Source organism: Sinocyclocheilus grahami, unplaced genomic scaffold (assembly GCF_001515645.1).
Source record: "Sinocyclocheilus grahami isolate Dianchi unplaced genomic scaffold, SAMN03320097.WGS_v1.1 scaffold221.1, whole genome shotgun sequence".
Classification (NCBI taxonomy): Eukaryota; Metazoa; Chordata; class Actinopteri; order Cypriniformes; family Cyprinidae; genus Sinocyclocheilus; species Sinocyclocheilus grahami.
In genome coordinates, this window is record NW_015505400.1 from 335,130 (window position 1) to 352,293 (window position 17,164).

Sequence of the window (17,164 nt, forward strand, 5' to 3'; positions counted from 1 at the left end):
AATTTTATATATATATATATATATATATATATATATATATATATATATATATATATATATATATATATATACACACAACATTAATTTGATTAATTTTTTTATTTTTTATTTTAGGGTAAAATGTGACCTGGACATATTTTAATGACATTGACTCAATCTCCATTGACCAGATATAACCTGATGACCCTGAGGTCAGGACAGGCAGTGACCTTAAATGTCAAACACCAGACTCTTTAGTGTCGGTTATTTATGATGCTGCAAACTCAACTAATGTGTTTATGGCATCAGGGGTTAGATAAACCTTGTGGCTTTTCAAGTACCAGGGCAGGTATGGCAAATTCTTATTTGGCAAAACTCTGATGACGATCTGGTGCTGTAAAGTGTTATCGTGCCGTCTATGCACACCCATGCTACATTTATAGCTTTGTTTGTTCCCCTCTCGTCTATTCTACCTCAACCATGGGAAAGAATGCACACTTTGTGTTTTTGGCATGTTTGCAGATGCAATTTGGACTAATTTGGCTCAAATTGAGGGGAAAAAGAAATAGCGCTGTTGTGAACACATCCAGTGTATTTATCATTATCTAGAGATAGCGAGAGGGGGAAATAGATGGTTTCAGTTTCTCATGACTGTGTCCCTCATGACAAATGTGTTTTATTCCCCAGACTCCATTTGAGTTGTGCACATTTTTCTCCATATCATTTTTGCATGTGCCGCAGATTCTACAGTATTTGATCTTGTATGTGAGCTTCACGCAGGTTTCATTGCATGCCGAAACGCCAGTAAAACTATCAGCTGATGGAGCTTAAGAACCTGCAGTGACTCAGATATGAAAGGAGGAGATTTGCGGTCAATCAGACAGGGCTAATTAACCGACCATTTTGTTAGTTTCCCTGCTAAGCTGTGTGATTGGTGATCGCTGCCAACCGTTTGATGCTGAAGGCTTTTTTCTTCTAAGAGAAAGTTTCTGTTTCTTCCAGTGAGTTATTGGCAGGCCCACACGGAGTATGAATATGCAGATCTCCACAGAAAGCTCTGCAGATTTCTGCAGATTCACAAAGTTATACACATCCCATTGCGTCTCTATCAATCAAGTTTTCAATAAGTACGTTTATTATGCTTACCAATATTGGCGCTTTACAGTAGAGATTTACAGAACTCTAGTACAGTTGGGAAATTTCACTACCGTTCAAAAGTTTGGGGTCAGTAAGATTAAATTTTTTTTAAAGAAATGAATAATTTCTTAGCAAAGATGCTTTCAAATGTCTAAAAGAGACATTTTCCATATAATGTTAAGATTTCAATTTCAAAGATTTTTTTTCAAAGAATCCTGAAAGAAATGTATCATGGTTTTAACAAAACTATTAAGCAGCACAGCTGTTTTCAACATCGATGATTATAAGAAATATTTCTTGAGCAGCAAATTGGCATATTAGGATGATTTCTGAGGGATCGTGTGACACTGAAGACTGGAGTAATGATGCTGAAAATTCAGCTTTACAATCACAAGAATAAATCATATTTTAAAATATATTTAAATAAATAAAAAAATATCTCAAGAATATTTCAGTTTTTACTGTATTTTTAATCAAATTAATACAGCCTTGGTAAGCAAAATATACTTTTTTTTTTTAAACATTAAAAATATTTCTGATTACTGGTTTGATTAAACATATTCAACTTGATTAAACAAATGCTTCAGTGTTTCTGCATTCGGACAAATTCCTCACTCTAATTAACGCATTTTTATCATGTTTAACTCTTTTAACGTTCCACAGAATTCTACTTAGAAAATGCAAAAAAAAAGCAAAATGAGCTGTCCGGGCATAGTTATTGATAACTTGTCGGCTGATTTTCACTAATAGTTTCAAATATTAACAAGACATGCAGAGAAAAAGCTTTCTTTTGCTTTATGGTCTACGTTTGGTCTCCAGGTAGTCATTGAAAGAGAGATTGTAGCGGGCTTGGTTGAGCTCGGAGCAGTTTTCTTCGGCATTCCTCCTGTTGGCTTTGACTGTGATTTAGAGGCTCCTCAAGCTCCTCTGTTACTACAGTTCCAACATTTCCCACTTACACATAGCGAGGCAGATGAGTCCAGATCCACAGTACTCTAACACTGTCCGGTGTGGAATTCTGTGTGATAAATGTGCATTAAAAAACGAGCTGTAATGGAAGTTCAAGGATCATTTGATCTCATGGCTGGAAGATATATTTAGTGTCGGCTTGCATTCCGCCAGATAAATAAATCTGCATCTCTGCCGTTAGAGAGTTTGGCCAGCCGTCCAATGTCGAGATCGACTCACTTTTCCTCCTAGAAAAGCAGCATCCAATGTAGATGTTCAAATATACCAGCGGATTATGCAAAAGAGCAGTTTGGTTTGTGCATGTGGGATTGTTAAGAAGCATTCGCAACATGCATAAATGGAAATTACAGCTTTGGAGGTAAATGATAGGACTCGTAACTGGCTCGTAAATTTGAGAGTATTTTTCGAGTGTTGTTAAGCTCGTTTACATTCTTGTGCCATGTTTTAGCTCTCGTCGCATCAAACCTGGAGATCTTTACCACAAATCCATACCGTGACAAAACAACTTTCTTTATTCTCCAGGGTTGATGGGAATTGTTTTTTTTTGAAGCAGCTCTTCTTTTCTTCTTTCCATATTGAAGCAAGAAGCTCTTCTTTTCTTATTTCTGTATTGAAGCAGGTCCTTCTTGTTCTTCTCAGATGTCTTATCAAGGGAGAACTAATATTTATTTCTAAATAACATGCTGCTTACTGCAGATGTTTGAGTTATGACGAGACTCGCATGGAATCTGCGCTTGCAGAATTTAGCAGAGAGATTTTCTCAGAAATGTAGTATGTAAATAGATACATTTCAGCAATTTATGTATTTGCTCAATCACTGCATCATCACATTTTATTTATATTGGCCATCCTGCACTTTAGATCAACCACGGATGTAGATAATGCAAAAGAAAAAAGAAAAAGTTAACACACATTTTTGTTTTAAAGATCTAATTCTCGAATTCTCACCAAGGCTCAAAAAAGGCTCCAAATCAAAATACAATAAAAACAGTGCAATATTGTAAATTATTATTATTACAGTTTATATTAATTTTATTTATTGTTTCCATTTTATTTATATGCTACTTTGGTGCTCAAGTAACATTGTATTATTATCAATTAATAATCAATTATTATGAATGTTCTGCTTAATATTTTTGTGGAAACAAAATCAAGTTCTTTTGAACTTTTGAAAATTCAAAAGAACACTGTTTATTTGAAATAGAATATTTTTGTAACAATGCAAATGTTTCTACTTTCACCTTTGTTCAGTTTAATGCATCCTTGCTAAATAAAAATATTTATTTTTAGTTTTTTCCCCCCTAAACTTACCCTAAGTTTCCCTAAACTTTTGAATTTGTGTGTATGTATAAATATTTGCAATTTATAAATGTCAGTTGTATGCCCAAACGAACAAACAAACAAACAAACACCCAGTTGTTCACAAGTTCTACATACTCTCTGCCCCTTGTTTGTTTATTATATATTTTGGCTAATTTGATTACATTTCAGCTCCATTTAGCATAATTCTACCTTTTTTCCTCCAAAATGCAGTCTGGACCTGATCATGTCTATGTTATCCTACCATCACTTACACCTAGTTACATTTCCATTCGGCTTTATGATCTTCAGACAGATAGACTTCCCCGTAATCCTGGTTGACTACCGTGTGAAAAGAGCCACTGTTTTCGAACGGCACCAGAGCAAATGCATTCAAGATGTCAAGAAAAAATACTAATTGTTTATCAACATATTAACAGATTATCATATCTATTTTTACATGAACCATTTAAGTATTTTAAAAATAATTATAATGTATATTGTAAGTATTATAATATGTATTTAATATACAGTATTATATAAAATCTAAATAATAAAATAAAACAAATTATATATATATATGTATGTATAATTGCTGAAATTAAATACTTCATTTATGGCAGATGCTGATAATGGCAAAATTAATAAGCCTGGCCAATATGTATCAGTCTATCAAAAATGCCTGTGCAGTTTCATCACTTCCACAAAAGTAGCGGTCATAAATGTAATAAAATGTAAGCAGTTTCTGAAAATGATTTGGCCTCTACTCTAGATTACTAATGTTGGCCATATACGATATGCAGTAATGGCATCTTTGGCTTGATTTCTGCTTCCCTAATGAATTGACCACTAGGTTTGAGGTGGATTATGCCAGCGTTACTTTTGCTTGTGCATTTCATTAGGCAGGCATTCGGAGAGAAAGGACAGCGGTTGAGGGGCTCTCAGCTGGGTGGAGATCACTTTTCTAAGCAGCTTTAGGAGAGTTGGCACTCTTTTATAGACCTGTTAAGAGGCCCACAGGAAGTCATTTGGGGCAGAATTAGTTAAAACATCCTGTCTTTGGGACATTTTCACACACTAGAGCTTCTATTCAGGCTAAGAGAGGTCGCAGTGATTTAAAATCTCAAAGCAGTTATGAGGAACTAATGTTCAGTGGCTATAATTGATTTACTTATTAAAGTTCCAGATCGTATGATATTAAACAGAATCGCTCAGACAAACCATAATTGCACGTATTAATGGGACATTTTTGTCCTTGATAAACCGATACACCGTTTTTGGAAGGGATCTTGGGAGAGAGTGCAAGCATGGCAGCCACTAATCAGCAGTTAGGAATGCAGATTTGGAATCCTGACATTAATACATTTGTAAAGATCTTCATTTATAAAATTGTTTGGTTATACACTTATTGTTCTGCCAATAAGAGTGTAGTACTCTGGCTATGATTTCCACAGATCTTCCACCAAAATCAGTGTTGAAAGTGTGATAAAAGTCTGCAGATTCTGCAGAAATGTTGTCTTGTTTGTTCTGCAGTGACTGTTCATCTGATTCTAGATTGTGGAGTTCGTCTGATTGGAAATGCACAGAAGTCGGCAGCAGTTCACCACTGGATTTAATGACCGGGCCAAATCAATTTGACCAAAGCCCGTACGGATGAGGGTCTGTGGTGCGCGCGAGTACCAGTGTGGCAAGTTCTGCCAGAAATATGTCTGGATGGAGACGTAACGAATGCCGCATTTTACAATTTCAGTGCAGTCATGTAGCTCTGTTTCTCACAAAAACTGGTTTTCGAAACCAAACCCACCGTCGCTGTTGGAGACAAGGGGTGGCCGCTTCTGTTCCCGTTTGAGGTTTTTCAGCTTTGAGGTTCAGTTTTTGTGGCTTGTATGCAGTATTGTCCCCAGTAATTACTCTAACATGCCAGTCCTCCCGTCTGCTGGTCCCGTCAGGAGTGATTAATCACGTGTTGTGTTTCTCTTCCTTGTATACTGCCACCATGGATTGTGATGTTACAGCTGTACAGCGTTACAGACTGACCTTAAAACACACACTCAAATAGTTTTTTTTTAGAGATGATATTATATTTGAATCATCTTTGTACATATGCATTAGATATGAATGCAGTGACTTTTAGAGGAGATTCAGTTGTGCTCCATCCTGCATGCATTCATTTTTCAAGATGATTGAAAAGCCCCATTTTTAACTATTTGTGTAAAGGCCTTTTATTGGAGTTTGCATCAACATTTACTGTAGAGAACCGTGCAGCTGCTGCATTTAAACAGCTGCAGTAAACAACACCTCTTCACAAGTATAGATTTTGATCTGTTCATGAGCAAGCGCACTGCTTTATTACAGTGATTTGATTTACCACAATACGGTAGGAAATTGAAGGATGTGGAAATGTTGGACAAAATGTTGGACAGGGCAGTTTAAACAGTCATGGGATGCACTTAAATTAGCAACAGAGTGGTCTATTAAAGACGCAATTAGGAGATCTTGCTTACTATTCTGCTACACACTCAGAGGTTTATACTTTTTCTTCACAAAAGAGTACATGCTTTTAGGGCGTAGGGCAAATGGGCGAATTGGGACACAGCAAATACATCATTTGAAATGGAATGGTGGAAATTGAATTGTGGGCAGGGGTAGATGCTCCACGCTTGTGTGAGGTTTAGATATTGTGTTTGTTCATGAGGACATTCCAGCGGTGGAGAACCAGTGAGCCGCTGAACACGATGTGAAATATTTTGATGGTCGTACATGGTGCTGATGGGAAACGGAGGCGGGGTTCGTGATCTTCAGGAGTATGTGGAGGTCTTATCAGGGCTCGGTCTCCCTGAGGAATGTTTATAGAAAGCAGGCCTGTTTCAGGGGTTGCTGGCACAGAGCTGCTGTGCGCTTGTTTGCTTTTGCATTTGATTTATGGGCCGGGCAGTGAAATAAAGGCAGGAAACCCAGAACCCAGCCCCACCGATCTGCTGATATACAACATCATGCAGCACTAAACCCAGGGCTAAAACCCAGGCGTTTGCCAAAAAAAAAGCCATAGTTTAGTTTTTCTTGACCATTTTTTTTGCCACTTTGAACTTTTTTTTTTTTTTAAGACTAAGATTGCATAATATGAGCCTTTTCAAGGGTTAAATGTGCTTTAAAGTCGATTTTATTTATTTATTTATTTATTAAAGTTAGTTTTTAAATGAGTCTTTACAAAGTCATAGATTTGATAAAGTTTGCGGAGAAAGTTTTTGCAAGTTGCAGTATATTTTCATAATATATATTTTTTATTGCATAATATGAGCCTTTTCAAGGGTTAAATGTGCCACCATTCAACATTTGATTAACTTTAATAAATAAATAAATAAATCAGTTTTTAAATAATGGGTCTTTACAAAGTCATAGATTCAATAAAGTTTTGGGAGAAAGTTTTTGTAAGTGACAGTCTATTTTCATTATATATTAACATTTATTGTATTGCCAAATATGAGCCGTTTAAGGGTCAAATGCACCTTCAAGTAATAAAATGTTTAGTTTAAATTTGATTTGGTAAAGTTAGTATTTAAAACATGTAGGCCTAGTCTTTGCAAATTTATAGATTCAGTGAATAGTAGGGAGACAGTTTTGAGTTGTTGAAAGTTACAGTATATGTTTTATTAATTATATGAATTGATTTTATTGCATAATATGAGCCCTAATGGGTTAAATTTGTCTTAAAGTCAACATTATCTCAAAAATAACCCCATTTACTTTTATCTTAACACACATTCATGACCTTAATCTGTAAGATTCATCAGTGTGCATTATTCCAAAGGAAAAATGTTTGTCTTCATATTCTTTCATCAAAATGTCATAACGTGCTCTGCCATGTTCATTTGATGTCAGAAATTCCTTATTTTTCTATCCATCCCCTCGAATGGCTTTGTTTTGTGTTTGATGGCCATTTCTTATGCAGTCAGTCTTTATGGATAAAATCAAGTGCCATCCTACCTTTTTTTTTTTTCCCCCCCTAATGTAAAGTGTCCAGTTATGGAAATAAATTAGTTGTGAAAGCAGTTTCATGTTGCCTGCTTTTGTTCTTAACCTAATGTGTATTTAAAGGGGTCATATGATGCTTTTTTAAAGATCATTATTTTGTGTATTTGGTGTATCAGAATATGTTGACATGCTTTAATGTTCAAAAAACACATTATTTTTCAAATACTGTACATTATTGTAGGTCCTCTATGCCCCGCCTCTCTCAAACGCTTCGTTTTCTACAAAGTCCCGCCTTCCGACAAGCGCAGTCTGCTCTTCAAAGAGAACGGAAAACTTGAAATCACATCATTTGACCCCCTTAAGAAACTAATCTGCTGTAAAATGGTGTAAAAATGAGCTAGCTTGATAAAACCCTAATTTCGTTTATGTGCATCAGTATCTGTGCGTGTAAGAGAGAAATGCATCTATCTCTGTGTTTTTGTCGAGGCACGAGAGGTGAGGATAACTCATCTGAATAGTTGTTGTCTCCTAAGGTGGAATACGTCGGGACTTCTCCTCACCTGCTTGTAAAGCAGAGTTTCTCTGGCCAATAACTCATCTTATCTTGTGAGTTAAACGCAGATGGCTCTGGCCTGTTTCAACCTGCTGTGTTTCACTGATAGCAAACAACCAGCTCATTCCCTGGAAGGTGAACAATCCCAATTCATACTGTAGATCATACTGAGATCCTGTTTTATGTGTAGTGCAGAATGGGAATCATGTTGCACAGTTTTCCTGATAGTGTTGTAACTGGTTCTCACTGTTTTAGAGCAGGATTGGGTTTCAGTAATTGCCCTTAGTTACTCATAAGTCTCTTGTGATTGGAGATTAACCTTTTGCTTTGGCTCAGTAGTCCTTGCTTTTTTTTTTTTGAGGAAATGATTGGGCAATATTTTCATTCATCCATGCCATGGCAAAGCTGGTGAATTGTAAACAGACAACACATTATGGCTTAATATTAGCCACTCTGAGGGCTGTGCTGTTACTCCTCTGAAAATGTAAGTGAATGGTGTATGTGTGTAGATTTTAAAAGTAATATGCAATTCATTATTTTTACACATTCCACAGTTCCTCATTGAATGTTTTATCCAAAGAATGTTTTATTAAAAATGCAAAAACTGTAAAAATGACAAAAATTGTTCTGAAGTCCTGAAACAACTTCTAGTCCAATTGTTGAGCAAGTTCTCAACATAAATTTTTCACATTGAACCCTGTGAATTGTGTCCAGGATAATGGAAAACCTAGAAATAGTAGCAAAGTTATATTGTGATTTAAAGGCCTGGGAAAGCCTTAAAAGTCCAAAATTCATGAAAACTAATGGATATTTCCAAAGTGAATATCTTTTCTAGTTAAACTTAAGGTTACAAATTACTTTTGGAATTATATGATGGTGATAATAATGACGACGATGATTAAAAAAAAACTTTATACAGTAATCCTCACCAAAGTTATGGAAATTAATTTGGTCTTGAAATGCATTAAAGGAATAGTTCACCCAAAAAATTTGCTGAAAACTTGCCCTCAGGACATCTAAAATGTAGATGAGTTTGCTTCTTCATCAGAATAGATTTGGAGAAAGGCAGCATTACATCACTTGCTCACCAATGGATCCTCTGCAGTGAATGGGTGCCGTCAGAATGAGAGTCCAAACAGCTGAGAACAACATCACAGTAATACACAAGTAATCCACACCACTCCAGTCCATACAGCCTCCTTGCAAGCATTTCTCTCTTTCTGTGCTTTTTTGGTGCCAAATGCAAATATTCCATCATCTTGGATACACATGAAAGAGCTTGTGGAAAATGCAGTGCGTTGGCCCAAGTGTTTTTGAGTTAAGCGTGCTCAAGTGAGGTTTCCATTCACCACAACTACAACTTCATTTCCTAAACTTCATTTCAGAGGACATTTAAATGAATAGTTCAGCCAAATTAAGAATTATGCATTATGAGCAAACTAAATTTTGCTCTGTTCCTCACACAAATATATTGTATGGCAAAGCAGACTAGAAATATAGTGTTCTTTTTGGAGCTTGACAGCTACGGTCACTGCCTAACATCTCCTTTTGTGTTTCATGGAGAAAACACAGGGTTTGGACAAGCACAAAGCTGAGTAAATTATGTAAAAATGTCCAAATTTGGGTGAACTATTTCTTTAAAGTAGGTTGTGATTGGTGGAGCTCCAGCACGCGTGATGAGGGCTGCTGTCTGAAGGCAACAGGTCTCGGTTTAATCTAGTTAACACAAACATGCGAGGAATGCAACAACACAATTGCCGCTCATTATATAATATTCATCTGTACACTCCAGTGTTATCAACACACATCCACTCCCCTTTCTGTCTCTTTCCCTCGAACCGTTTTGTTTCTCTTTGTGTTCCGCACAAAGAGCACACTGACTGAGGCTTTGTGTTACTGACATGCCAGCCAAAAAGTTTGGACAGTTTTTTTTTTTGTGCTTTTCCCCCTCTCCCGGTGCAGAAGCCCCCTGATCCGGCACAGCTGATTAATCTTCCTGAAGACATATACGAGAAATGGTCTGAGATGGCATTAGGACAAGACAGAAAAAACACAGCTGAACATAACCATGGAAATTATTTAGATTTAATATACTCGTCAAAACATCAGAACTTATGCTAATGAGAGTATGCTTTTATCTAAAGCAACTTACAAATGAGGATCATAAGCCAATAATTCACAATGGCAGGTTTATTAGAAAGCTAGGTTAGGAAACCAACTAGAGCTGAGAATAAATGCAGAAAAGAAGATAAAAAGATGATTTTGTTGATGATTTTCCCTCACTATCCATTATAACTCTTAATAATAAAATAGTTTGTAAAGAATTAATTCAATTTCAGTTTGTCAAAACTCATTTTAATCATGTAAGCAGAAGCCTTTAGATCAACAGAAGATGAGACATTTAAAGATTAAAAAAAATATATATAAATCCACTCATGTGTGTCCAAAGTTTTGACAGATAGTGTATAATGCAATATCAAGTATAAGATAGATGGATGGATGGATTGCTTGAAGATGTTTTGCTCTGTGGCAGAAATAAGGTGAATGTCATGAAAAACAATTCCAGGTCATTTTCCCGCAAAATACATGTTCACGTAAAATGCAAAATAAAATAACTTAGCTTAGCTTAGCTTTGCTTTACAGAAAAAAACACAGCTGAACATAACCATGGAAATTATTTACATTTTAGTATACTCGTCAAAACATCAGAAATATGAACTTACACTAATGAGAGTATGCTTTTATCCAAAGCAACTTACAAATTAGGATCATAATCCAACATAAGCCAGTTTTTTACTTTACTTAACTTTACTTTACTTAACTTTTTTTTTTGTGACAATTCAGCACTATTTCCACCGAAAATGTGCCTAATCATTCTGAAAATAACGTCACAGTGCAAAATAACCTTATATAATAATATACTTTATTATATAATTCCCTAGGTTTTTCCTTTGCTTTTAGGGTAAATGTGATCTCGACATGTTCTTGTTAGGTTTTCGGGACATTCATCCAACTGCAGATGGTATTCTTTTCTTTGCAGGTGACTATTGTGCTGTCATGTCTACAATATGTTTGTTTTTGGTTTTTAAAGGCTTACTCACCTTTTTGGATGACTGTCAGGGCTATTTTCAGCATTGCGGTTGGCCCCACCAGTAGACCTGCGGTTATCACCTTTTGTGTGTTCACCTGCACCCCTGCTGCGGTTTAAGAGGCCGGGCATGAACCATTAACCAGAGGTTATGCTCGGAGTAGACCGCCTCAGGATGTGTCAGAATGATTTACACGACTCAACCGTGATGTAAATACCAGCACCGAATGCCTTCTGTTGCCCACATAATGAATCCAGCTCTCATGGTGCTTGTTTTGACAAATGAGAATCAAGGGGTCGCGTGTTAATCAGTTTCATTATATGACATGATGACGTCCTGCTAAAGAGTGTGATTGTTTGATGTCTATATGGTGCTGATTGTCACCAAATGCTATTACGCCACCTTTTGACCTTCAAGCCAGCTGTTTTCTTGCTTTCTTGCATTGGGACGAGCTCCGTCAGGATTTCTAGCCGTTCTGAATGTCCTCGTCTAACCGGAGTAATTAGATTAGGGTGAGTGCTTTCATAGCTGTACTTCTGTTTAAGACTGGATGATGAAGCTGAAGTCTTACATATTTAATATCTTAATATTTTTCATTCTTTGGATGATATGTATCTTTGCATCAGTCATATAAATCATCCATTTGACCAAACAGTCAAATAGATGATTTATATGACTGTAATTCATAATCAATCAATCAATCAATCAATCAATCAATCAATCAAATTCAGAATATTATATTTTTAAAAATGGAATGAATATATATATATATATATATATATATTCCATTTTATTCCATTAAGATTTATTTAGTATATTCTATAGAAACCGTAAGTAATTTATTATATACATGTATATCTCAAAACAATGTTTTGTCTTTTTCCAAGTGGAAAAAGTTAAAAGAGAAATTTAATCTTTGCAATGTTTGGAAAATTTGTAATTTGTTTTAAATATTTTGTATCTTTTTAATATAATTTTTCTGATTTTATTTACATTTTTATATCATTATTTTTAGAGTACAGTGCAACAAAGTCACTGCAAATATAAAGCGTAGTAAATATACTGTTCAGGCCTACTTCTGTTGCTCTTCCGGAATGACCTCTGAAAGAGAAGTCGTCAGGCTCGGTTTCAAACATTCCAGGCATCTTCAGAGGCATGAAGGCATGCTGGGTCGGGCCAGATCTCAGGGCAGACATAAGGTGTTTGTTAGTTATGGATAGCAGGTGGACAGGCTGTCATCAGCAGGTGCCTGCAGGCAGAGTTAGGCCAGGTGATGGAATCCGGTCTGGAGAAAGACCAGGCCTGTGTTAGGAGTCTGGAGAAAGACTTAGAGCAGAGCTCTGGGATGGACTGAGAATAGGGAGAGATTTCTCTTTATCACTGAAGTGTTATGGACTGGTACAGTGGTCATACTGGGTCTGGGTAGAGATAAGGATGTGTACGGTTTGCATAAATGTTTATGCCGGGTTGATGTTAAAAGAACAAGACGGGACATATTTCACATAACACAGAGCACAAAATTAAATACATAACACAATAATTAACTAACTAATTAAATAATTTCATTATTCATTCTGTAGCTTATATCAAATTTTCTTTTTTTGTCGCAACTTTCAAAGTCAGATTTTCAAAAAATTTTTGTAAAATAATATTGAATGATGTACTACAAGAAATAGTATACAAATACATGAGAAATATGAAATTAAATTATAATATATTTTATTTATTCATTAGATTTTTTTTATATCTTGTCTTAAAACCTCAAAACATTATCTGTTTGAAGGATTTGATGAAAAAAAACAAAAACAGATCTCGTCAGACTGTTGTATGTTTTCTGCTATTTTAACATTACGTTGTATTGCCTATTCTAAAAATAGTGTATCTGCGTTTGTCTGAGTTATCCAAAATTGGGATGTCATCTTGCTTACATTTGTTGTATCTCTCTTATCAGTCTTCCTGTTTAAAGTGGTTAATCGTTTGTGTTCAGAGTTCGTTTAGATATGCTGAGACCTGTAGTGAGAAAAAACAAGAGATTTTCAGTGTTTATGTGCTTTACGGCTCCACGTCCACAGCTGGAATAACATCTTTTAGCAGGAAGTCAAATCAAACAGCAGCACTAGTCATGCTTAAAGTCTCATGCCCCTTATTAAGAAGAAAACATCCTGTTCACATAATGAAAGAATGAGACTGATCATTCTTACCCATAGAAACTTTTGCATGACAATTTAGATGTCTTCAAGAATCAATCTGTGCTCAGTCTAATGCTATGCGGTTGCTAGGTGATTTTAGGGAATTGCTGTATAAAAATTGGTTCTTCAGCCATTCTTTGTAGTAGTTGAGGTGCTATATAGCACCGCTAAGTGGTTCTTTGGCTTGTAATCATAGGGGAACCAATTTAAGTGCTATATACCACCTATAAATAACCTGTAATGGTTCTTCAGTGGTTCGTTGGGGTGGTTAAGGTGCTAAATAGCACCATCTTTAAAGATATAGGTGCTATGTACTGTAGCACTTAAAGTGGTTCCCCTATGATTACGAGCCAAAGAACCACTTTTAGTGCTATTTAGCACCATTTGTTTTTAGAGTGTTTTTCACAAACACCAGCAATACAAGACATGTTGTGATTTTTCAGGTGCAGCACACCTGTTAAACTATAAACTCTGTTAGTTAAGGCTCAGTACCTTTTTAAAGAACACTTTATCAATGACAAGTCAAGGTCATTGATAAACGAGAAACTGACATTGTGAAACCCGATGTGCTCTGTCAGCATTAAGACGAGCAATTAAATGGACCGAGCAAATTCAACACAAATGCCAGATGGCTGAAAAGAACACGCGTATATATTCATCTGTCAAAACAAATGGTAAGAGCCGATGGCTTCCAGACCATGTCAAATTCCTCACTTTCATCTGAATCAAATTTTGCAAAGACACGCTTGAACTCTGGGTATTCATAAATTGTTGTCCTTGGAATGACACAACTGAAATCTGAACCCAAGTTGCATTGACTTTTTTTATTTACCACAACCAGTGAGAAATAAACCAGCATTATGTTTGTGGGTTCCAAGTCACAAGCTTAGTGGTAAAATCACTGTGACACAAGGCCTCTTTTGGCCCAGAGCACACATGCAATACTGTATCCCACAATGCAATGTGTTTAACTTGACCTTCCATATGTGATGAATGAACTGGTAATATGAGCTAGTGCTGGGCGGTATACCGGTTCATACCCGAATACCGGTGTATATTTTTGTTATGATATGAATTTTTAAAATACCGCAATAGCGGTGTATGTCGCTTAAACAACGTTCGGAACGCGACACTGTTTGAAAGGGGTCTCTTTTCACTGTTGCACTGTGGTGAGGGCACAGCTGTATGTGTTACTAAGCGTGAAAGTTCTGAAACTGAAGCTGTAGAACCTTTTAACAAATAAGCACTAAGTTAACCTGCAATACCAACCAAGAGCACAGGGAGATGCCAAAGGACTGCATATAAACTACTATGGATCCATTCATAATCACTAAACACCAAAAAACAAATGAAAAATGAAACCATTCTGGAAACTCAGTGATTCAAAAGCAGCTCGCCTCGACGTCATCAGTGAATACGTTCCTCTTTCGGAACATGCAATAGTGTCAGTGTTGCGTCTGATGGCCATGTGTACATAAACACATCCGTTATAAAACACTCGCTGTATACGACTACATGAATATACTGAAATACAGAGTTCTGGCATGAAGCTCTAGATAGCGCAGTCCGATAGGTCTAACTCAATCTGACCTAATGACATCATTATCACATGGCACAGCTGATTGGTTCTCTCCTGTATCGGTAGCCAATGGGCTCGCTGCTCAACATTCAAATATATGACTAGTGCTTGCTTCAGAAACTTTCCACCTTCCCCAGCTCCACCTGTATAGATCTGCTACGAGGTGATTCATGTATGCTATATTGTTTTTTTTTCATGTATGTTATATACAGCAGCAATATTTCTTACATGCGTGTGAAAGTTATCAGGTTATCAATTCATCTGTGCGTGTTTTCCAAATGAAAGCAAAATGTTTGTCTTGGTAACCTTTTATCAAAATGTAATAAGTTGCACCGCTTCTGAAACCACTTTCTATTTCAGCCAATGTCATGAATCCTTCTTCACTCCCTCTCTTCCAAACACCTGGCTCCAATTGGGTAAAATCAAGTCCCGTTCTGCAGTTTTTCTTGTTGAAAATCCCATTTCACTTGAAAAATGTCATTTCACGGTGGTGAAATGTGTTGACTTGTCATGTTGACTTGAAAGTCACAGAATCAGGCCTGACATTTGTGTTTTTTTCTGTGTTTTGCAGGTATCATCCTCCTGCGTTCCTGTTGCCAACTATGAACTGGTAAGAACGTCTGTGGTTGTTTTGATGACCCGTTTTTGATCATTTCCTAGAACCGTCATCACACGGAATCTGCACTGTTAATCAGATTGATGATAAAGTGATGTTTACGTGGGATGAGAACGTATCATCCCACAACCGTTAATATTTATAAAAAGGAAATAAAAGCTTGGGGTCTTCGGTTCAGATCTCTCCCAAGACCTAAATAAGCCAGGGGGAATAACAGAGCATGAGCGATAGCATAGTGAACATTCCTTTTTTGGTTTTAATTGTGTTTTTGGTCTCTCTTTCCTCCTCCTCCTCCTCCTCCTCCTCCTCCTATGTACGCTTGCCCGTGCAAGGCAAGCCAGAATGCATCATTACTCTGCCCGTGTTACTAAAAGGTCTCTTGTTGTACATCGTGTCCTCAAAATGGAACGCATATTTTTAGTTGTTTTTTCGAGGGAAAGTTTGGCTTTCATCAGTTGGACATGGTTTGGTTTATTCTCCCTCTCTTTCCAGTTAAAGTATCAAATGGTAGAGCGAGTGTTGTGTGGAAGTGCATGCAGGTACTAAATAAACACACACTTGAAATCAGATGGCCTGTTTAAAGACTAATCAACTGAACTATAAAAACTGATGTTCTGAGGATAAGTGTGAAGGACAGAAACATATTTCAAGACATGAGACAAATGCTACAGGACTGCAAAAATACAAGTTTATGCACCAAGGAATTGTGTTGCATCTGTTAACATTCACATATTTTATTTTATTTTGTTTTCAACACCCTCAGATTTTATATGAGATATTATTGAGATAACAAGGTGGTCTCGAGCTGATTTTCAGCTACATTTATTGAATCATCACCACTGAAAATCTGATGGTGTGTACATAATAATTATATTGAACATCCTTTATAGTTGCATATATTTTCTTATATAAATGTTATAATCTATTACTATTTTAAATATTATATTCAATCTTTATTTAATCTCAAATTTTGTAGTGTTAATTATTGAAATAATATTAATGAAATTAACAAATGTAAAACATTTTAATATATAATCTAATATAAGTATTGTGTTGTGAAGAGGTTAAGGGCAAGTTGAACGGCGCAGTGTTGTTGTTAACTAAAACAAACTATTGAAAATGTTTTTCGGGAATTGAAATAAAGCTGAAATAATATTGCATATAAATATTAGATGAAAAACTTCTAAAAAGTAAACGTAATAAATATACTACAATTGAAATAAAAATAAATGATAAAATAATTTTAAAAAATCGAATGAAGTAGTTAATTTTTGTTAAGAGTATTATAGTGATCATTTAAGATTAATGTTAAAGTGGAGATGACAGGTAAAATTGTGAGAGATATTTTGTCGGTGTGGAGGTCTGTGGCAGCTGAACTTCACTAAGTAGAACACATAAACTAGAATTTTAGGGACAACAGTGAAGGAAACTCAGAGCAGTTGTCCAGATAGAAAGTGAAAATGAAGAATCTACTTATGTAAGGCTTGGACCTGCAGATTGAACATCCCAAACATGAATATTTAGTGATTTTGTTTACCTAAAGTCTGTGGAGAAAAGCTTTTGTGATTGTGCCACTGTCCCTCAACACACACACACACACACACACATACACATACACGCGCACACACACATATATACACACACATATACACGCACACACACACACACACACACACACACACACACACACACACAAAGAAGATAAATATAGATAAAGGAGAATTAAAATAGAATAGAAAGGGCTAAAGTTAGAGGGGCAAATAAAAGAGGAAAAAAGGTGCT

General features: G+C 36.1%; 1 protein-coding gene across 1 annotated transcript in view; it reads left to right on the plus strand.

Moving 5' to 3' along the window:
* The window catches only part of LOC107596588 (tensin-1-like), a 188,870-nt gene that overhangs the window by 77,161 nt on the left and 94,545 nt on the right, over positions 1-17,164 (plus strand). The window contains exon 4 of the mRNA XM_016287344.1: positions 15,338-15,376. Coding sequence (XP_016142830.1) covers positions 15,338-15,376 — 39 coding nt within the window. The remainder of the gene's footprint in view (positions 1-15,337; positions 15,377-17,164) is intronic.